This window comes from Dasypus novemcinctus, chromosome 26 (assembly GCF_030445035.2).
Source record: "Dasypus novemcinctus isolate mDasNov1 chromosome 26, mDasNov1.1.hap2, whole genome shotgun sequence".
In the NCBI taxonomy this organism is placed as follows: Eukaryota; Metazoa; Chordata; class Mammalia; order Cingulata; family Dasypodidae; genus Dasypus; species Dasypus novemcinctus.
In genome coordinates this window covers 8,864,169-8,886,728 of record NC_080698.1, presented here as the reverse complement: position 1 = coordinate 8,886,728, position 22,560 = coordinate 8,864,169, and the positions used below count along the sequence as shown (strand labels likewise).

The 22,560-nt window shown below is 40.7% G+C and overlaps 1 protein-coding gene across 7 annotated transcripts in view; it reads left to right on the top strand.

The window, feature by feature from the left end:
* MAP4 (microtubule associated protein 4) overlaps positions 1 to 22,560 on the top strand; it is a 255,102-nt gene that overhangs the window by 175,483 nt on the left and 57,059 nt on the right. For 6 of the 7 annotated variants that reach the window (XM_071212054.1, XM_071212053.1, XM_071212052.1 and 3 more), the window contains exons 4-9: positions 7,302 to 7,424; positions 9,741 to 9,806; positions 16,086 to 16,199; positions 19,597 to 19,734; positions 20,301 to 21,389; positions 22,060 to 22,182. In XM_071212054.1, coding sequence (XP_071068155.1) covers positions 7,302 to 7,424; positions 9,741 to 9,806; positions 16,086 to 16,199; positions 19,597 to 19,734; positions 20,301 to 21,389; positions 22,060 to 22,182 — 1,653 coding nt within the window. The remainder of the gene's footprint in view (positions 1 to 7,301; positions 7,425 to 9,740; positions 9,807 to 16,085; positions 16,200 to 19,596; positions 19,735 to 20,300; positions 21,390 to 22,059; positions 22,183 to 22,560) is intronic. The other variant, XM_071212051.1, reaches the window with a different exon arrangement.

The window sequence follows — 22,560 nt, the reverse complement described above, 5'->3', positions numbered from 1 at the left end:
CAGTAAATTAAATAAACTAGATGAAATGGACAAATTCTTAGAAATGCCAAAACTTTATGCCCTGACTCAAGAAGACATAGAAGATACCAACAAACCAATTACTAGTAATGAGATTGAATAAGTAAGTAAAAACCTCCCAACAAAAAAAGCCCAGGAAAAGATGGCTTCACAGGGGAATTCTTCCAAACATTCCAAGAAGACTCCAGTTCTGCTGAAACTCTTCCAAAAAATCGAAGAGGAGGAAATACTCCTTTATGTATTCTACAATGCCAATATCACTCTTACAACAAAGCCTGATAAAGATACTACAAGAAAAGAAAACTGCAGACCAACATATCATGGATATAGATGCAAAAATCTCCAACAAAATATCAGCAAACCGATTTCTACAGCATATTAAAAGATTTATACTCCATGATTGTTCTGGTTTGTCTTTTGTGGATCCCACAAAATTATGCTCTAAACCTAACCCATTCCTGTGCCTGTAAATGCAGTATAGATGGAACCTTTTGATTAGATTCAGGTAAGGAACCTTTGATTAGATCACTTGATTAGATCACTTTCAGACTTTTCTTTGGACTACATCAGTGAGGCATGATCCAGGTTGGGTTGCCCTCTTGCTAGGTCTTAGATAAACTTAAGAACACACACAGAGAAGGAAAGGACACAGAGAAGGAGCCTGCATGTGTGAGAGAGAACTCCAGGTTGGCCTACAGCTGTAGAAAAATAGAAAAGCCCTTGAGAGACTTCAGTAGAGGAGTTCCAGAGAGAATTGCCTGATTGCCCACAGCTGAGCTTTGGTAGATGGTAAGCCTGGAGGGGAAGACAGGGACCTCGGCAGAGATCAACCACCATCTTGTCTTGCTACATGGTAGAACACCAGAATTATCAGTAACTAATTTAGTGAGAAAGCATCTGTGATGGTGCCTTGATTTAGATATTTCATGGCCTTGGACCTGTAAGCTTTCATAAGTTTGCATTTTAAAAGCCAACCCATTTCTGGTATTTTTTCATTGGCAACTGTTAGCAAACTAATACAGTGATCAAGTGGGATTATCCTTGATACATGCAAGGTTGGTTCACCATAAGAAAATCAATTAATGTAATAACCTACATTAACAGAGTAAGGGGAAAAAACCACATGATCATCTCAATTAATTCAGAAAAGGCATTGGACAAAATCCAGCGCTACTAGGAACATACCCAAAAGAGCTCAAAGCAGGGACTCAAACAGATATTAATATTTGCACACTGATGTTTTTAACAGCATTATTCATAATTGCCAAAAAAACGGATGCAACTCAAGTGTCCATCAACCACTAAATGGCTAAATAAATTGTGGTATATACATAAAATGGAATATTATTCAGCTGTAAAAAAGAATGAAGTCCTGATACATGTGACAGCATGGATGAACCCTGAGGACATGTTGAGTGAAATAAGCCAGACAGAAAAGGACGCATATTGTATGATCTCAGTGATACGAAGTAATTATAATAAGCAAATTCATCAAGTTAGAATCTAGAATATAGGTTACCAAGGGATAGATTGGGGTTAGAGAATGGGGAATTGATGCTTATTTTGTAGAGAATTTCTATTTAGGTTGATTGTAAAGATTTGGAAATGGATAGTGGTGACAGTAGCACATTGTTGTGCGTGTAGTTAACAGCACTGAATTATGCATGTTAATGTGGTTGAAAGGGGGAAGTTTTGGATCGTGTGTGTTCCTAGAATGAAAGTTAGAAGATAAAATATAGGACTGTACAATACAGTAAAACCTATTGTGGACCATGGCTTGTAGTTAATAGTACAAGTATAAGAATGTACTTTCATGAGGTATAACATATGTATGATGCTAATACAAGGTGTTAATAATAGGGTGGTATATGGAAAAAGTACACCTAATGTAAACTGGACAATAGTTAATAGTACTATTTTAATAGTTTTTCATCAATTGTAACAAAGATACCTACTGTTTAAAAAAAATTAGTTCAGTTCTAAAAAAGTGCTATCAGTTATAACAAATGTTCCACACCAATGGAAGGTGGTAGTGGTGGGGTGGTATATGGGAATCCTGTGTTTTATGCATGATTGTTCTGTAAACCCACAGCTTCTGTAATTAAAAAAGAAAAGATTGAAGTACTGATACATGCTATCTTATGTGTGAACCTTGAAAATATTGTATTAAGTGAAATAGCCAGTCACAAAAGGCTACATATTATGTGATTCTATTTCTATGAGATTCCAAAATATGCAAATCCATAGAAACATAATACAGCCTAGTGGTTTCCAGAGACTGAGGAAAAGTTGGAAAGGGGGAATGGGTTGGAATTTCTTTTTGCTGTGCCATTTTATAGTCCCACCAGAAATGTAGAAAGCTTCCCAGTTTTGTTTGTCTTTTTTATTATAATCATTTTGGTGGTTATGTAGTGATTTTCCATTTCTATAATGACTAATGAGCTGCTTGAAATCTTTTGTCCATTTGTAATTTATCTTATAGTTATGTTGAAAGAGATTTTAATCTCTTCTGCATGTAAATCTATCATTTATATGATTTGCAAATATTTTTCCTGGTCTGTGGCTTATCTTTTCATTTCTTTAATTGTATTCTTGGAAAAGCAAAAGTTAATTTTGATGATAACCCATTTTATCAAGTTTTTCCTGCATGTATGTAGCATTTGATGTCATGTCTAAGAAATCTTTGCCTAATCCAAGGTCACAAAGATTTACTCAGAATTTCTTATAGATATATTATTCTGTAGTTTTAGCTCGTATATTTAAGTACATGATCTCATTGGAGTATATTTTGCCTAATCATTCCTGTACCATTTGAAAAAACCATCCTTATGGAATTACTTGCCACTTTGTAGGCAATCAATGAAATATAACTATGTAGGCTCCCTACCTCTAGATGGCTCCATCGTCTATTTGCTTGTTAGCTCATTGTTTTGCACTTCTTGTCTGCTCCTTGTGTCTACTCTTTTTCTCTCTCTCTCTTTTTTTTTCTCATTGTCCGTTCATGGTCTGTTTGTTTTTTCTTTAGGAGGCACTAGGACCCAAACCTGTGACCTCCCATGTGGGAGGCAGGTGCTCAACTACTTGAGCCACATCCATTTCCTCCTCAAGTTTTTTTTTTCCTCATTTTCTGCTCCTTGTCTTGCTTGTTGTTTCTGCTCATTGTTTGTTTGTCTTCTTTAGGAGGTACTGGGAACTGAACCTGGGACCTCCCATGTACAAGACAAACGCTCAGCAGCTTGAGCCACATCCACTTCCCCCTAGGTTTTCTCCTGAGAGCTCTTCTATCTCATTAATAGAAGTATCTTTAAGTCAGTACCTACCAATTTGATTGCTGTACATTTATATTAACTTTTGTATATGTATAGTAACTTTTTTTTTTTAAGAGGTACTGGGGATTAAATCTGGGACCTCATTCATGGGAAGCAGGCACTCAACACTAACCTACAGGGAAGTGGATTTGTCCCAACAGATAGGGTGTCCGCCTACCACATGGGAGGTCCAAGGTTCAAATCCAGGGCCTCCTGACCTGTGTGATGAGCTGGCCCATGCGCAGTGCTGATGCGTGTAAGGAGTACCATGCCACGCAGGGGTGTCCCCCACGTAGGGGAGCCCCATGCACAAGGAACCCCAGGCGTAAGGAGAGCTGCCCAGCATGAAAAAACTGTAGCCCGCCCAGGAATGGCGCCACACACACGGAGACAGCTGATGCAGCAAGATGACGCAACAACAAAAAAAAGAGATACAGATTCCGGATACCATTGACAAGAATACAAGCAGACACAGAAGAACATACAGCGAACATAACAGAGAGCAGACAACTGGGGAAGGGGAGAGAAATAAAAAACAACAACAACAACAAAAACACTAACCTACACCTGCTTCCCAATATACTAACTTTTTAAATCCTCCAAATTTTTTTTCCATCTTTATAAAGTGAGTTATGTTTACATTTTGTATAAATGAAATCATACAATATGTTATACAATATATTTAGTTTATAATAACACAGTCATACAGTTTGCTCAACATAATGTCATGTAAGATCATCCATGTTGTCATATGCTTCACAACTTTCTTTCTTCTTACTGCTGCGTAATATTCCATCGAATGAATACACCACAGTTTATCCATGAATCAGTTGATGGATACCTTGGTTGTTTCCAACTTTTGGAAAATTTGAATAACACCGCTATGAGCATAGGTATGCAGATGTCTGTGTCAGTGCTCTCATTTCTTCTGGTATATACCCAGTAGTGGTATTGCAGAGTCATATGGAAAGTCCTCCAAATTTGTTCTTCAAAATTGTTTAACCTTTTTAAATCCTTTGTATTTCCATATAAATCCATATATATTGGGGGTTTTGATTGTAATTGCCATGAATCTGTTGATCAAAGAATTTACTTTTTTAAAATATTGAGTCTTTCATTAGTGAACATGATATATTTCTCTGTTTAGATCTTTAATTTCTTTCAGAAACATTTTCTTGTACTTAATTTGTTGAATTTATTTGTAAATATTCTCTGTTATTATGAGTAGCATTGTTTTCTTAATTTCCTTTTCATAGTATTTGCTGCTAATATATATATTATGTTTGGTTTTTGCATTTTGATTTTATACCAGACCACCTTGCTAAACTCACTTATTATACTGAGTTGTTTTGGGTTTTTGGGTTTTTTTGTAGATTCTTTAGGACTATCTACATACAAGGTCATGTCATCTGTAAATATAGATAATTTTTCTTCTTTTGCACTTTTGTTTTTCTTATTTTATTGTAGTGTTTAAACTCTAATATACTTCTGGAAGTGGACATCTGGTCCTCATCTTAGCAGGTAAACATGTTTTCAGAATTATATATCATGTTGGTTGTACGTTTTTTCTTTTTTCTTTTTTTTTTTTTTTGGTAGATTCTATCAGATTGAGGGAGTTCCCTTCTATTTCTGGTTTATTCAGAGTATTTTACCTAGAATAGAGGCTGCTGTTAGGTGCTTTTTCAAAACTCAATAGAGAAAAAAAAACAATAGAAACGATCATATATTTTGTATCCTTTATTCTATTATTATGATATATTACATTAATTGATTATTGGATGTTAAACTGAACTTACATTCTTGGGATTAATCCTGTGTGCTATGTCCTGTAATCCTTTTATATGTTACTGGATTCTCTTTGTTAATATTTTCTTGCCTTTGTGTTCATCAGAGATATTGCTGTATCATTTTTTAAAAATCAGTTTTATTGAGATATATTCACATACCATACAATCTATCCAAAGTGCTGTGTAGTTTACAAATTATTATCTAGCTCTTTTTGAATTCTACTTCCCTGAAATGATTGCTTTTGGCAATTTTGTCCAATTTTATAGTTTATAAAGCAAAATCTTTACACCTCTTCCCACCTCTATTACTAGAAGTCCCTCTGAAGTGGTTTTGAATAGATTTGTTTTTAGCCTTAATAAAAACCGTATGGGGAAGTAGATTTGGCTCAAGTGATAGAGCATCCGCCTACCATATGGGAGGTCCAGGGTTCAAACCCAGGGCCTCCTGACCCGTGCGATGAGCTGGCACACGCACAGTGCTGATGCACGCAAGGAGTGCTCTGCCAATGCAGGAGTGTCCCCTGCATAGGGGATCCCCATACACAAGGATTGCACCCCCACAAGGAGAGCCGCCCCATGCAAGAAAAGCGCAGCCTGCCCAGGAGTGGCACTGCATACACACAGAACTGATGCAGCAAGATGATACAACAAAAAGAGACACAGATTCCCAGTGCCACTGACAATAATGTAAGCGGACACAGAGAACACACAGCGAATGGACACAGAGAGCCGACAATGGTGGAAATGGGGAGAGAAATAAATTAAAAAATAAAAAATGAAATAAAATAAATAAATCTTTAAAAACAAAACCAAAAAACTGTATGCTGGGAAGCAAATGTGGCTCAAGCAGTTGGACCCCTGCCTACCACTTGGGAGGTCCCAGGTTCGGTTTGCTGGTGCCTCCTAAAGAAGACCTGCAAGGGAAGCAGATTTGGCTCAATGAATAGAGCATCTGCCTACCACATGTAAGGTCCAGGGTTCAAATCCAGGACCTCCTGACCCATGTGATGAGCTGGCCCATGCACAGTGCTGATGTGCACAAGGAGTGCCATGCCACTCAGGGGTGTCCCCCCCATAGGGGTGCCCCATGCTCAAGGAGTGCACCCCATAAGGAGCACCACCCAGGGGAAACGGACTTGGCCCAGTGGTTAGGGCGTCCGTCTACCACATGGGAGGTCTGCGGTTCAAACCCCGGGCCTCCTTGACCCGTGTGCAGCTGGCCCATGCGCAGTGCTGATGCGCGCAAGGAGTGCCACGCCACGCAGGGGTGTCCCCCGCATAGGGGAGCTCCACGCGCAAGGAGTGCACCCGTAAGGAGAGCTGCCCAGCGCGAAAGAAAGTGCAGCCTGCCCAGGAATGGCGCCGCCCACACTTCCCGTGCCGCTGACGACAACAGAAGCAGACAAAGAAACAAGACGCAGCATAGACACAGAGAACAGACAACCAGGGAAGGGGGGGAAATTAAATAAATAAATAAATCTTTTTAAAAAAAAAGGAGCACCACCCAGTGCGAAAAAAGTGCAGCCTGCCCAGGAGTGGCACCGCACACATGGAGAGCTGATACTGCAAGATGACATAACAAAAAGAGACAGATTCCCAGTGCTGCTGACAAGAATATAAGCAGACACAGAAGAACACACAGCAAATGGACACAGAGCAGACAACTGGGATGGGCAAAGAAGGGGAGAGAAATAAATAAATCTTTAAAAAAAATTTGTGTATATATTTTATTTATATATATATATATGAAGACCAGCAAGACAGTGGGCTGGCACACCAAGCTGGTGTACCACGATGACGCTTCAAGAAGACACAATGAGAAAACACAGTGAGAGACACAGCAAACATGGAGCAGATGTGGCTCAAGGGATTAGGTACCTCCCCTCCACATGGGTGGTCCCAGCTTTGGTTCCCAAGGCCTCCTAAAAAAAAGAGGAGCAGACAGCAAGGACAAACAATGAAACAATGGGGAGGCAGGATAAATAAATAAAATATTTTTTTAGAAAAACAACTGTATGCTTCTAATACTCTATTTCTTAGTAAAAAAAAATTTAGTAGGTTTTTCTGAAGGTTCTAGTTAGCTTTGATTGCATATATTGTCCTTGCTGTAATAATTCATAGAAACTCAGCTCTAGTGGGGAGAAGACAGTGGTATCTTGTAACTTTTGTTTCATGTTTGTATTTTAAGGGTCTCCAACTGAATTCCTCGAAGAGAAAATGGCCTACAAGGAATATCTGAACAGGCAGAGCTGGCCAGAAGATACAAACTTTTGCTTCCAACCTGAACAAGTGGTGCAGCCCATCCAGACTGGTAAGCATAGTCTTGGCTGTGACTACTGAATGTGAGCTCTGACATAAACATGAAAAAGCCACAATAACCACTCAGATAAAACTTTTTGTCCTAAATATAGCTAATAAAGCACAAACAAGGTATAATTATTTCTTCTGAGCATTTAGTTTACCTTTTCTCAGCTCTAATTATTTTTCCAAGGTGCGTAATGCCCTCTGGTTCTCTCCCCTTCAAAACTTGTTTTTAATAATGTGAGTTTCATATATATAGATTGAAGGATAAATGATCAATAGTATATTACAATCTTAATTCTTACAGAAGGAATCATTACAGTAATAGTAACACCATTTGTTCAGAACCTGTAGTGCAAAGCACAGCATTAGGACTTTTATATATATATTATCAGGCGGCAGACTTGGCCCAGTGGTTGGGGCATCCATCTGCCACATGGGAGGTCCGCTGTTTGGACCCCAGGCCTCCTTGACCCGTGTGGAGCTGGCCCATGCGCGGTGCTGATGCGCACGGGGAGTGCCGTGCCACGTAGGGAGCCCCACCCGTGAGAAAGTAAAGAAGGGAATCAAAATGGTATACTACAAAAAAAAACATTAATGAAAGACAAGGGGGAAGCAGCTGTGGCTCAACTAGTTGGCCTCCCGTCTATCATTTGGGTTGGCATCCCAGAGCCTCCTTGTGGAGGCAGGCTCGCCTGCCAGTGCCACAGAGTGCCACCCAGCCCCCCAGCCTCAGCAAGGTGACACAACAGAAAGGGAGACAAGGGAAAAAAAACACACACACAGAAGAGCGCAGTGAATGGACACAGAGAACAGATAGCAAGCAAGCTGCAAGGAGAGGTAATAAATACATACAGACACAGAAGAATGGACACAGAGAGCAGACAGCATGCAAAAGCCACAAGGGGTGGGGGAGAAGAAAAAAAGAAAACTGGCAGGAATGCACTAATTGAAGAACAAAAATCATGCATGACATTCAGAAAACCAATAGCTAATTGGCAGAAGTAAATCCTTCCTTCTCAGTTACTACCTTCCTTGTCATTGGATTAAACTTCCCTATCAAAATGCAGAGATTGATATATTGGATAAAAAAGAGCATGATCCATCTATATATATGCTGACTACAAGAGACTTACTTTAGGTTCAAAGATGCTAAGAGGTGGGAAGTGAAAGGGTAGAAAAAGATACTCCATGCAAACAGTAATGAAGTGAGACTTGGAGTAGCTATGTTATTGTCAGACAAAATAGACTTTTTTTTAAAAAAGTGACTAAAAAGGATATTATGTATTGATAAAAAGTTTAATCCAAAAAGAAGAAATAATGAGTATAAACATATGCACCTCACAGCAGAGCTCCAAAATGTATGAAACAAAAATTGACAGAATTGGATAGTAGATTTGGGTCAACTGACAGAGCATCCTCCTACCATATGGGAGGTCCATATGGACCCAGGGCCTCCTGACCCATGTGGTGAGCTGGCCCACATGCAGTGCTGATGAGCGCAAGGAGTGCCATGTCACGCAGGGATGTCCCCCAAGTAGGTGAGCACCACACGCAAGGAGTGTGTCCTGCAAGGAGAGTCGCCCTGCGCAAAAAAAGCGCAGCCTGCCCAGGATAATGCCTCACACACGGAGAGCTGATGCAGCAAGATGACTCAACAAAAGGAGACACAGATTCCCAAGTGCTGCTGACAAGAATGTAAGCAGACACAGAACACACAGTGAATGGACACAGAGTGCAGACAACGGGGGGAGGGGAGGAGAGGAAAGGGAGAGAGATAATTTTTTTTAAAAAAGAGTTTTAAAAAAAATTTGACAGAATTGAAAGGAGAAATAGATAATTCTACAATAATAGTTGGAGACTTCAGTACACCACTTTTAATAATTGGTAGAACATCTAAACAGAAGACCAATAAAGAAATAAAAGACTTAAACAACACTATTAACTAGTTAAGAGCTAATGAACATATTGCTTAACAACAGCAGATAAACATTCTTCTTAAGTGCATATGGAACATTTTCCAGGTTAGACCATAGGGTAGGTCACAAATCAAATCTTAATAAATGTAAAAATATTGAAATCAAACAAAATGCCTTCATAGACCACAGTGGAATAAAATTAGAAATCAGTAAGAAAATAAAAATTGGGAAATTCACAAATAGGTAGAAATTTTAAAAGCACACTATTAAACAACCAATGGGTAAAAGTAGAAATCACAAAGCAAACTAGGAAATATCTTGATGAGCAAAAGTATATCATACCATGGGAGCAGATGTGGCTCAAGAAATTTTTTTTTTTTTTTTTTTTTTTTTTTTTTTTAATATAGACCACATAGGCTTTAATTTTCAGAACAACACTCGTTCCAATCATCATGACACATCCATTGGATTTGGTAAGTACATCTTTGGGCACCTCTGCACCTCATATACATTGGTTCACATCATAGCCCATACTCTCCTCCATTCCATCTAGTGGGCCCTGTGAGGATTTACAGTGTCCGGTGATTGCCTCTGAAGTACCATCCAGGGCAGCTCCATGTCCCAAAGATGCCTCCACCTCTCATCTCTTCCTGCCTTTCCCCATACCCTTCGTCCACTATGTCCACTTTTCCCATTCCAATGCCACCTCTTCTATGTGGACATTGGATTGGTTGTGTCCATTGCACCTCTATGTCAAGAGGAGGGTCAGATTCCACCTGGATGCTGGATGCAATCCTCCCATTTTCAGTTGTAATCACTCTAGGCTCCATGGTGTGGTGGTTGTCCTTCTTCAACTCCATCTTAGCTGAGTGTGGTAAGTCCAATAAATCAGATTGTAGGTGCTGGAGTCTGTTGAGGCTCAGGATCTGGCTATCACATTGTCAGTCCAGAGATTCAAATCCCCTAAATATATCTTAAACCCCAACATTAACTGCACCTCCAGCACATTGGCATGAAAGTCTTATGAAGGGAGATCCCATCTGAGTCCAGATTCATCACACATAAACACCATTTCCAAAGAGGGGCCATCTGCCCTGGTAGTTAACCCCATCGGCCATGACCATAACTCCCGTGGGTCTCTTTAGCCCTCAAAGGAACCAATATCTGGGGGTTGTATCTGCTTTATCTGTCTCTCTGACTCTGCTCAGTTGTGCATGAGGGCAAACCTTCTGCCAGCCTCCAGACTCTTTTTTAGAAACTCGTAGCCATATAAACTCATTTCTCCTTTCCATTTCCCCCTTACTTTAGGTTGGCTCAAGAAATTGAGCGCCTGCCTCCCACATGGGAGGTCCCAGGTTCAGTCCCTGGTACTGAAAAAAAAAAAAACAACAACAGCAAGCAAATCAAACAAAGAAACCAACTCAGTGAAGCTGATGTGTCTCTAGTTGAGCACTGGCTTCCCATATATGAGGTCCCAGGTTCAGCCCCCAGTACATCCAAAAAAAAAAAAATCATACCAAAACTGATTGGATGAAGTGAAGGCAGTGGTGAGAGGGAAATTTCTAGTGTGAAAGGACTCCATTAAAAAAGAAGATCATGAATCAATAACCTAAGTGCACACCTTAAAAAATCTAGAACAAGAAGGGTAAATTAAACTGAAAGTTAGTACAAGGAAGGAAATAGTAAAGACTAGAGCAGATATATATGAAAGAGACTAGAAAAACAATACACAATCAAAAAACCAAGAGTTGGGGGGAAGTGGACTTGGCCTAATGGATAGGGTGTCTGCCTACCACATGGGAGGTCCGCGGTTCAAACCCCGTGCCTCCTTGACCCGTGTGGAGCTGGCCCACGCACAGTGCTGATGCACACAAGGAGTGCCCTGCCACGCAGGGGTGTCCCTCGCGTAGGGGAGCCCCATGCACAAGGAGTGCACCCCGTAAGGAGAGCCGCCCAGCACGAAAGAAAGTGCAGCCTGCCCAGGAATGGCGCCACACACATGGAGAGCTGACACAACAAGATGACACAACAAAAAGAAACAGATTCCCAGTGCCACTGATAAGGATAGAAGCAATCACAGAAGAACACACCATGAATGGACACAAAGAGCGGACAACTGAGGGGTGGGAAGGGGAAAGAAATAAAAAATAAATCTTTAAAAAAGAAAACAAAAAAACCAAGAGTTGGATTTTTAAAAATATCAATAAAATCAACAAACCTTTAGTCAGACTGATAAAGAAAAAGAGGGAATCAGATTTGACTCAACTGATAGAGTGTCCACCTACCACATAGGAGGTCCAGGGTTCAAACCCAGGGCCTCCTGACCTGTGTGGTAAGCTGTCCCACGCGCAGTGCTGATATGCGGAAGGAGTGCTGTGCCATGCAGGGGTGTCCCCCGCATAGGGGAGCCCCACGTGCAAGGAGCGTGCCCCTCAAGGAGAGCTGCCGCACACGAAAAAAACACAACCTGCCCAGGAGTGGCACTGCACACATGGAAAGTTGACGCAGCAAGATGACACAACAAAGACACACAGATTTGGGAAACGGACTTTGGCCCAGTGGTTAGGGCGTCCATCTACCACATGGGAGGTCCGCGGTTCAAGCCCCGGGCCTCCTTGACCTGTGTGGAGCTGGCCCATGCGCAGTGCTGATGCGCGCAAGGAGTGCCGTGCTGCACAGGGGTGTCCCCCGCATAGGGGAGCCCCACGCGCAAGGAGTACACCCATAAGGAGAGCCGCCCAGCGCGAAGGAGGGAGCAGCCTGCCGAGGAATGGCACCGCCCACACTTCCCATGCCGCTGACGACAACAGAAGCGGACAAAGAAACAAGACGCAGCAAAAAGACACAGAAAACAGACAACTGGGGTAGGGGAGGGGAATTAAATAAATAAAAATAAATCTTAAAAAAAAAAAAAAAGACACACAGATTTGCAGTGCCAGTGACAAGAATGCAAGCAGAAAAACAAGAACACACAGTGAATGGACATGAAAGCAGACAACGGGGCGAGGGGGAAGGGGAGAGAAATATATTTTTAAAAAAGAAAGAAAAAGAGAAAGAACACAGCAAAAATCCAGAATGAAAGTTGGGACATTACAGAAATTAAAAAAATAAGAGGATACTGTGAACAATTACATGCAATAAATTAGAAAACCTAGATAAAATGTACAAATTCCTAGAAACATACAAATTACCTAATCTGATACAAGAAGAAATAGAAAATCTCGACAGATGTATAACAAGTAAGAAAAGGCGAATCAGTAATAAAAAAATCTCCCATAAAGAGAAGTCCAGGACCAGATGGTTTCCCTGTTGAATTATACCAAACATTTAAACTCTTCTCAAACTCTTCCAAAAAAATAGAAGAGGAGGGATTACTTCTTAACTCATTCTGTGATGCCAGCATTATCCTGATACCAAAGCCAGATAAAGAGCACAAGAAAAAGAAAAGTATCAAATATGGCAGCTTCCTTTTTCTCTGTGTATATCTTTGTCTCCTTTTATATTGGACCTAGCAAGAGAGCGGGGACTCAACCTGATTCATGTCTGATTGATGTAGTTCAGTCAAAAAGGTCTCATAGGGAAGCAGATATAGCTCAACCAGTTGGGCACCTGCCCACCACACAGGAGGTCCCAGTGCCTCCTAAAGAAGATGAGCAGATGCCGTACCCGCCGCAGTGGGCTAGATGCTGCACTACTGCAATGAGCAGACGCCTAAATGAGCAGATGCCACAAGCCAGCAGATGCCATAGCCCTCAGGGAGCGGATGTGGCTCAGGCCATTGGGTACTTGCCTCCCATGTGGGAGATCCCGGGTTCGGTTCCCCATGCCTCCTGGAGAAGGCAAGCAAAAAATGAGCAGACAGACAAGAAAACCATCGGGAGGGGGGGGGGGGGGTGAGGGCAGGGAGAGGCATAAAAAAAAGTAAATAAGTCTTAAAAAAAAAAAAGATCCCAAACCCACAGGAATGGATTAGTTAAAAAACATAAACTTTTTATTTTGGGGATTCACCAAATTCAAACTGTCACAGCCATTAAAGAATATGAATTGAATCTTTTTTGAAACTATAATGAGGTACCCCTTTACACCACTAGGATGGCTGTTACTTTAAAAATGGAAAGTAAGTGTTCAATGGGACACAAAGATATGAACCCTTGTACATTGTTAGTGGGAATGTAAAATGGTGCAGTTACTGTGGAATACAGTTTGTTGGTTCCTCAGAAAGTTAAACATAGACTTACCATATGACCCAGAAATTGCACTCCTAGGTATATATTCTCATGAATTGAAAACAGGTACTCGGATGGATATTTGTACAGCAGTGTTTATAGCAACATTATTCACTATAGTCTAAAGGTGGAAGCAACCCAAGTGTCTATGGACAAATGAATGAATAAACAGGTATATCCCTACCAATGGAATATTATTCAGCCATAAAAAGTGAAGTGCTAGTACATGCTACAACATGGATGAACCCTGAAGACATCATGTTGAGCGAAATAAGCCAGTCACAAAAGGATGAATATTGTATGATTTTTCTTATATGAAATACTTACAGATAAAAGCAGAATAGTGTTTATACTGAGTGGTGATAAGGGAAAATGGGGAGTTATTGATAAATGAGTAGGAGTTTTAGTTTGAATGATGAAAATAGTCTGGAAATAGATATTGATTCAAGTTACACTGTCTTGTCAATCTACTTAATATCAAAGAACTGACCTTTTAAAATGATCCTTAAATATATTTCACTACAATTACAAATAATTATATTGAAAGTTTATGTAAGAATAAAATTTTTTTAAAAAAATTTAACATTGTCCTACTATACAACCCAGTCATTTCACTCCTCAGTATTCCCAAGAGTAATATAAGCATATATCTACACTAATATTTGTATGTGAATGCTCATAACAACTTCATTCACAATAGCCCAGAACGAGAGCAAAACAAATGTTCATCAGCAAGTGAATGGATAAGCAAAGAGCAGTGTAACCCTACAGTGGAATACTACTCTGCAATGATTTATTGTAACAGTAAACTTAAATGTTAAGTATTCAGTGCACACTTTTAGTGTAATCACAGCACTGTGCCTATACTAAAAGCCAGTGATTATACATTTTGGATAGACTGTATGGTATGTGAATATATTTCAATAGAACTGCTTTTTTAAAAAAAGGTGTATAGTTTGCTTTATTACAATAAAATGAAATGTGTACACACACACAAATAAAAGAGTTGACTATTTGATATAAAAGCTTGGAAATCAGGGGAGAGGTGTAGAGGACTGGAGATATAAATTTGGGTGTCATCAACCTGTAGATAGAATTTGTAAATGTGAGATTGAATATGACACCCTCAACCAAGTGAATATAGATAGAGAAGAGATTTGTCTCCCTCCCCCTAACCACCCAGTTCTTCAGTTCTCAACTTAAATATTTGCCAAGGAAGGCTCTTCCTTGACTTTAGACTAAAATATATCCCTCTGCTAAATGTTTTCAGTCTTGACCTTGTACCTCTTTGGGTTTTTAGAGCACACAGTGTCTGTCACATGGAAGACATCAAGTAAAAAACTATCAATAAATAACAGAACTTTGTAGAAAGCATCCATTTTCCTTAGTTAGCAATCTCCCATCCTGATGTGCAAGCCGTATACAACTTAGTCTCTTTGATACTTTAAATATTCTGTTTTCCTCCCGTTTAAGTGTTTGAGGCAAAGCAAGCAGCAGCTACCCAAACCATATAGAAATGGGTAGAATGGATGTTTATATTCTCTCCCATATTCCAGTTCCAGTGATGTTTTGAAAACAAAACATTGAGACCTCCTCCATCCTCAAGAGTTTCTCAATCTTGTATTCTGTTTTTTCACACTCTGTAATGCAGTAGTCTCTGCTAACCTTTACTAGAAGAGGATGGTGTAGATGCCTCAGAGTTAAAGATTTATTTTTTTATTTATTTCTGTCCCCTTCCCCACATACACACCCCTCTGGTCTCTGTGTGTTCTTCGGTGACCGCTTCTATCCTTATCAGCAGCACCGGGAATCTATGTTTTCTTTTTGTTGCGTCATCTTATTGTGTCAGCTCTCTGTGTGTGTGGCACCATTCTTTGGTAGGCTGCACTTTCTTTCACGCTGGGCGGCTCTCCTTACGGGGCGCACTCCTTGTGGGGCTCCCCTACGTGGGGGACACCCCTGCATGGCAGGGCACTCCTTGCGCACATCAGCACTGCGCATGGGCCAGCTCCATATGGGCCAAGGAGGCCCGGGATTTGACCCACGGACCTCCCGTGTGGTAGGCGGACACCCTATCCGTTGGGCCAAGTCCGCTTGCCAAGGCCTAGGCTTTTATGAAGCTGCCTGTGACAGTTGCAGTGCTTTAAAGGAGTGGTTCTCAAACTAGCCACCTCATTATCTCCTAGAAACTACAATGTAGCTTCTAAGAGCCCAGCAATCTGTGTTTTAACAAGACTCATTCTGATTCAGCTGGGCCACATCTTACTTAATGTAACCTCATCAGAGGTCCTATTTAGAAGAGTTCATAGCCTCAGGAATGGATTCATTCTATGAGCATGTTTTTCTGGGGTACCACATAGCTCTAAACCACCACTTCTACCATGTGCAATCACGTGTTATCTCAATTATTTAACTTATTGACCACACACATGTAACTAGTCAATGTTTCTCATATGAGCTTAAAGAATATTAATCTTTTTGGTTGTGTTTACTAAGAATGAGTTTTGGATTCCTTCTTTATTCCAGATCCCTTTATGATGCACCATGATGACAGCCTGTCAGATTTACTCTTTCTCCCCAGTGGAACAACCAATGCCTCAACATTTACAGAACAAAAGGATCACTCAAAAGACAGTTATGGTATGGTTTATCCAACTGGATTTATTCTTTAACTCCAAGCCATCATTGCAGCCCATCATCTTAGGCAAAATAATGTTTAGGCATTTGACCATGACAAAGCATCTCTATAGATTAGTCAAAGGAGAGAATTCATAGATGGGCAGCTCAGAAACCACTTACTTCCTCCTCATGGGACTTGGGATCCTATAATCTAGGACCCAATTCTGTCTCTATATTTAATACACATTAATAGCTCATGACCTTAGACAAGTTATTTATCCTCCCTAAACTTTGGTTTCTTTATACGAAGAACAGGGTCAGCATTATTCTTAAAGGTTGTGGTGATGACTAAATAAAATTATGTGAAACCACTTAGCATAGTGTCTGGCACATAGTAAATATTAAACAGATCTTAATTATCAATAGTTGTATCCTCAGTTTTGGTTTGGATAACTTTTAACATGAATATGGTCAGGTTACTCATCATCTATAAGTCCCACTTCAAACAATGCTTATAATTTTGTATTTGTAAAGATCCTGACTAGTAATATATATATTTTTTTTTTATTTAGTTTTTATTTTTTAAAAGAAACTTAGGTTACATAAATGTTACACAAAAAATATAGGGGATTCCCATAGGCCCTGCTCTCTAGCCCTCCCACATTTTCCCACATTGGCAACATCCTTCATTAGTTTGGTACGTTTGTCACAATTGATGAACACATCTTGGAGCATTGCCACTGGGTGATGATTATAGTTTACATTGTAGTTTACACTCTGTCCTGCATATTTTTGCAAGTTCTTACATGATATACAATGACATGTATCTGTCATTGAAATGTCATTCAGGATAATTTCCAAATCCCAAAAATGCCCCAAATACACCTATTTTTCCATCTCCCTCCACTCAGAACCTCCAGGGGCCACTGCCTCTACATCCATGATAAAAGTTCTTCCATTGCTAGGATCACAACAAGTCTACAATAGAATAACTCTTAAGTCTACTCTAGTCCATCGTCCATTCCCCAATCCTGAAGATTCTGTGATGGTGATGCCCACTCCACCTCTAATTGAGAGGGGCTTAGGTCCCATGGGGCAGATGGATGGGACTTTCTTGCTTGCAGTTGCAGTCTCTCTCTGAGCCTTGAGATGATTGTTGTCAGTCATCTTCTCCTTGTCCTGGGTGAATCCAACGAACTGGAGAGTAGGTGTTTCAACTCTGTTGAGATTCAAGACCCAACTGGCACATGGACAGCCCAAAGATTTAAGTCTCTTGGACATAAGCCTATCAACTCTAGTACTAACTATAGGTTCAAATAGACGGGCAGCAGAGCCATGTCTGGGAAAACACAGCTGAGTCCAACTCTATCACACTGGGGAGCTAGTAATATACTACATTTGCACTTTTCTTTGAACTGAAGATCTCTTGGGAGGACATTAAAAGAGTTGACTATTGGGGAGAGATGTAGCTCAAGTGGTTTAGCGCCTGCTTCCCATGTACAAGGTCCCATGTTCAATCCTTGGTACCTCCTAAAAACAAATAAACAAAAGCAATTCTCATTAGGGAGCAGATGTAGCTCACTGGTTGACTGCCTCCTTCCCATGTACAAGGTTCTGGGTTCAATTCCAGTACCTCCTAAAAAAAAAGAGTTGACTATTGATGCCCTTCATCCAGTCTCCTGATATATTGGTTTTGACTTTGACTCCTGTTCTTTCAGCTCATCAGCTAGTCAGTCATCTAGTTGTGTTGGTTTCTTTCTTTACAACATCTTTCTTTTACTCCTCTCTTTTTCCTCTGCTTTTCACTCGTGAAACTCCCTACACTGCACACATACATATGCAGTAGTCAGTCTCCTAACCAGCCTTCCTGAGCCCTTTCTGATCCATTTTGAATATACCTGCTATATTGATCACCTGAAGCTCCATTCTGTATTTATCATCATGTATTTGTGATGAAGACCTTAAAAGGCATCCTATTTTCTTTCTCTTCAAATCTAAATTATCTATCTTGCTTTCAAGATCCTTCTTCTATTGTTTGTTCTAATCTTATTTTCCAAAAATTCTCATTCTTTTGGCATTTTCATGCCTTTCTTTGCTTGGAGTGTTCTCCATCCTTGAAATTGACCCCCCTGTCCTCTCTTCCTGTTCTTGCTTCACCTCTGATTTGTCTAGTTCTTTTTTTTTTTTTAAGATTTATTTATTTATTTCTCCCCCCATCTCCTTTGTCTGTTCTCTATGTCCATTCGCTGTGTGTTCTTCTGTGTCTGCTCGTCCTCTCTTTAGGTGGCACTGGGAACCGATCCTGGAACCTTCCAGAGTGAGAGAGAGGTACTCAATCTCTTGCAACACCTCAGCTCCCTGGTCTCCTGTGTCTCTTATTGTCTCTCCTCTGTCTGTTTTTGTTGCATCATCTGACTGTGCCAGCTCTGCACTTGGGCCAGCACTCCACGTGGGCCAGCTTAACTTCACCAGGAGGCCCCGGGAATCGAACCCTGGTCCTCCCATATGGTAGATGGGAGCCCAATTGCTTGAGCCATATCTGCTTCCCTGTCTAGTTCTTAATAATTTACAAAAGTATTTTCACAAAATTATATTCTAATGTTGAAAAGGGAAGTGTTAATTATTTACAATATACTACATTAAATAGGTTGTGATGTTGGAGCTAGAGCTCGATTTTGGTATTTGTAATCTTTGTAATCAATACAGAAGTCAGCCAATAAATAGTAACTAATGGCACTACAAAGGGAAAGTAATACTATACATTCCGGAAACTACTAGCCAAAATCTGAAGAATATCAGCAGTTTTTCCTTTAAAACTTTCTTGCTTTGTTTTTCCTTGGTTCTTAGGTCTTTGTCTTCATGGCAATATATATAGCTGAGTTTAAAAGTCAAGTACCTTTTTTTCCCTAGTTGTTGTTTTTTTTTAAATTTTTTTTTATTGATTTTGTAAAAATATTACATTAAAAAAATATGAGGTCCCATTCAACCCCACCACCCCCACCGCACCCCTCCCCCCCCAGCAACACTCACTCCCATCATCATGACACATTCATTGCATTTGGTAAGTACATCTCTGGGTATCTCTGCACCTCATGGTCATTGGTCCACATCATGGCCCACACTCTCCCCCATTCCATCCAGTGAGCCCTGGGAGGATTTACAATGTCCGGTGATTGCCCCTGAAGCACCATCCAAGGCAACTCCAAGTCCCAAAGGCGCCTCCACATCTCATCTCTTCCTGCCATTCCCCATACCCATCAGCCACCATGTCCACTTTTCCCACTCCAATGCCACCTTTTCTCTGTGGACTTTGGATTGGTTGTGTCCGTTGCACCTCTATGTCAAGAGGAGGCTCAGATATTTTTTCCCTAGTTTTGACCAAGTTTCAGAAGTGTGTTTGTTTGTGTTTTAATATTAGGTATGCCTCCATGTGATACATTTGCTCTAGCAACTGGTGGTGTATCTCAGGTGTGGTCTATGGAAGACCCAAACTCTCCACCCTCAGCATCCTTTATTTCTCCAGAGTCCGTTGTACAACCTCTGCAGCCCACAGCAGGTAAGTTATTAGAATCCTCTTTTATCAGTTAATGGTTACAATATCAATAATCTATATATATCATCAGGCTTTAATTTTTTTTCCTTAGCAGCTTACTCTGGATATAGATAAAAATTTCAGAACTGTTCAAATGTTTTAAAGTTTATATTAATGATGTCACAGCTAGAAGAATTATGGTTGAAATGTTAACACTTTAGGGTCAGTGGACAAAGTAAATCCCTTTTTAATTCAATGCAGATTTAGAACTCTGGTTTTTCTAGATAGGATAACTAGCTAGCTTTCTCACAAGGTTCCCTCTCTGAAGCTAATTGTGTACCTTGTTTTTTTTGTAATAACCTGTGTTTTCTCTCCTTTGTCTTTCTTCCCTCTACTACTTATCTTCTTGACAGCCTATTCTTCCAAGTGCTGGGATTGTTAAAAAGCAGAAACTCATTAATTGGACAATTATGTTTAGGATGTTAAAGTCACAAAAGCCAGTTACTCTTGTGTCGAATGACAGTAAGCTTTGACTGCAGAGCTACAAATAGACAATAATGGTTCCTAACTTTCCAATTTATTTTCCTTAGAACCAGCTGAGCAGGTAGAATTGGCATCAGCGAAAGAGAGAGCATCAACAGAATCATTGAAAATAATGATGGCACTGAAGTATGCTGACATGGTACCATCTAGAGAAACAGAGATGACCCTGACCAAGGGTGTGCCACCAGCAACAGAAACAGAGGTGGCATTGACTAAAGACATGGAACCACTCACCAAATCAGATGTGGATAAGGACATGGAACCATCCGTCGAAACAGTTGTGGGACTAGATAAGGATCTGGTACCATCCATTGAAACAGATGTGGCATTAGCCAAGGACATGGAAGCATCCATCGAAACAGATATGGCTCCAGCCAAGAATGTTGTACCAACCACAGAAACCGAGGTAGCTCCAGCCAAGGATGTGACACTGTCCAAAGAATCAGAAGAGGTGTCACCTATAAAAATGGATTTGGCCCCTGCTGAGGGCATGGTACCACCCAAAGAAAGAGAGATGACCCCAGCCAGGGGCGTGGTGTCATTCTCAGAAATAGAGGTGGCACTGGCTAAGGACACTACATCATCCACAGAAATATCACCAGCCAGGCAGGTGGCTCTGCCCTCAGAAACCAAGGTAGACTTGGCCAAGGATGTGGCTCTGCCCCCAGAAACAGAGATGGCCCCAGTCAAAGGTGTGGCTTTGCCCCCAGAAACAAAGATGGCCCCAGTCAAAGGTGTAACTTCGTCCCCCAAAACAGAGATGGCCCCAGTCAAAGGTGTGACTTCACCCCCAGAAACAGAGGTAGCTCCACCTCCAGAAACTGAAGTAGCCCTAGTCAACGATATGACTCCGCCCCCAGAAACAGAGGTAGCTCCAATCAAGGACATGTCACCACCTCCAGAAACAGAAGTGGTCATGGCTAAGGGTGTACCTCTGCCCTTTGGATCAGAAGTGGCTTTGGCCAATGACATGACTCTAGCCAAGGATGTAGTACCATTCTCAGAAACAGAAGTGGCATCCACTCCAGTTAAGGACATGGAAGTAGCACAAATGCGTGAAGGAGTAAGTGAGGATTCCCAGTTAAAATCTCTTCTGGATGAGGGGCAGTCAATGGCACCAACTTTCATTTCACCAGGTAAGGGGCTTATGCTTGCTCTCAGTATTTCTGTCTAGCAGGGTATCGTCTCCAGAAGGCTAAGGGACAATCATGCTAGATAAAATGAAGTCAGTCACACTGTACTCTGCAAGTCTGTTTCCTTTCCCATTCTCTTAGACATCTCTTTCTCACCTTCACCCTTTTCCAAACCTTCTGCACCTTCTCCCTCCTCATTCTCTGCTGATCTTATTCCTCTTATAATTTGAGCAGTAGAGAACATCCACAAACTCACTCTGCCTCATCTCCCCAACTCCTTGCATCTATACCCACAGCCTCTATCTTCTATCCTGTTCCTGTAGATAAACTGTCCCTACTCCTAATGAAGGCTATCCTGTCCATTTTGCACCATCTCTTCATACCTACTCAAGAATATTGATCCTACTCAAGTATATTTTCCCCCTTCTTGCTGCTCATCATTTTTTTCCCTTTCTATCAGATCATTCCCATCAACATGCAAACACCTTGTATTTTTCTTCTCAAAAAAAAAAAAGCTACCAAATTCCACCTTCCAGCTACCGTTCCATTTCTCTACTTCCCATTACAGCAGAATTCCTCAAAAAACTTTATTCCTGTCTTCAACTTCTGGCAGGTGAAGGAGTTGCTAAAATAATGCTTCTCTGAAACGTGTGGTTTTTTATTGTTACTTTAGAACCAGCCACAGCCTCAGGCCAGAAATACAGCTTGCCAACAGATGAGGTTTCTGCGTTAGAGAAACTAGAGCAAAAGAAGCCATTAACTAGTCCACTGTCTGATCTGTCTTCAGTGACCTCGGGTAAGTTTGAAAACAAAACGGCCTCTGAATCACCTTCAGCTGGGAGCAGTGCCGTGGTGGTGGTAGACATAGTCCCTGGTTGTTATGATGGTGATCAGCATATGGTCATGAAGTCAGAAGTCAGTTTTCTTTCATAGATAAATTTTGTCTGGGCAGAAAACTTGTTGCATATTTTAAAAGATCATTTTGATTGTTTAGCTAGTCACTATTCTATCCTGTGTCTCTTGCCTATGTCTTACTTTACTCATCTATAAAATGAATAAATTGGTCAAAATAATCTCTAAATCCTTGCTAGTCACAGCGTGTTCTGTAGCCCAATCGCATCTGCATCACCGAGGATCTTTTTGGAAAGGCAGAATCTTGGGCTCTACCTCAGAT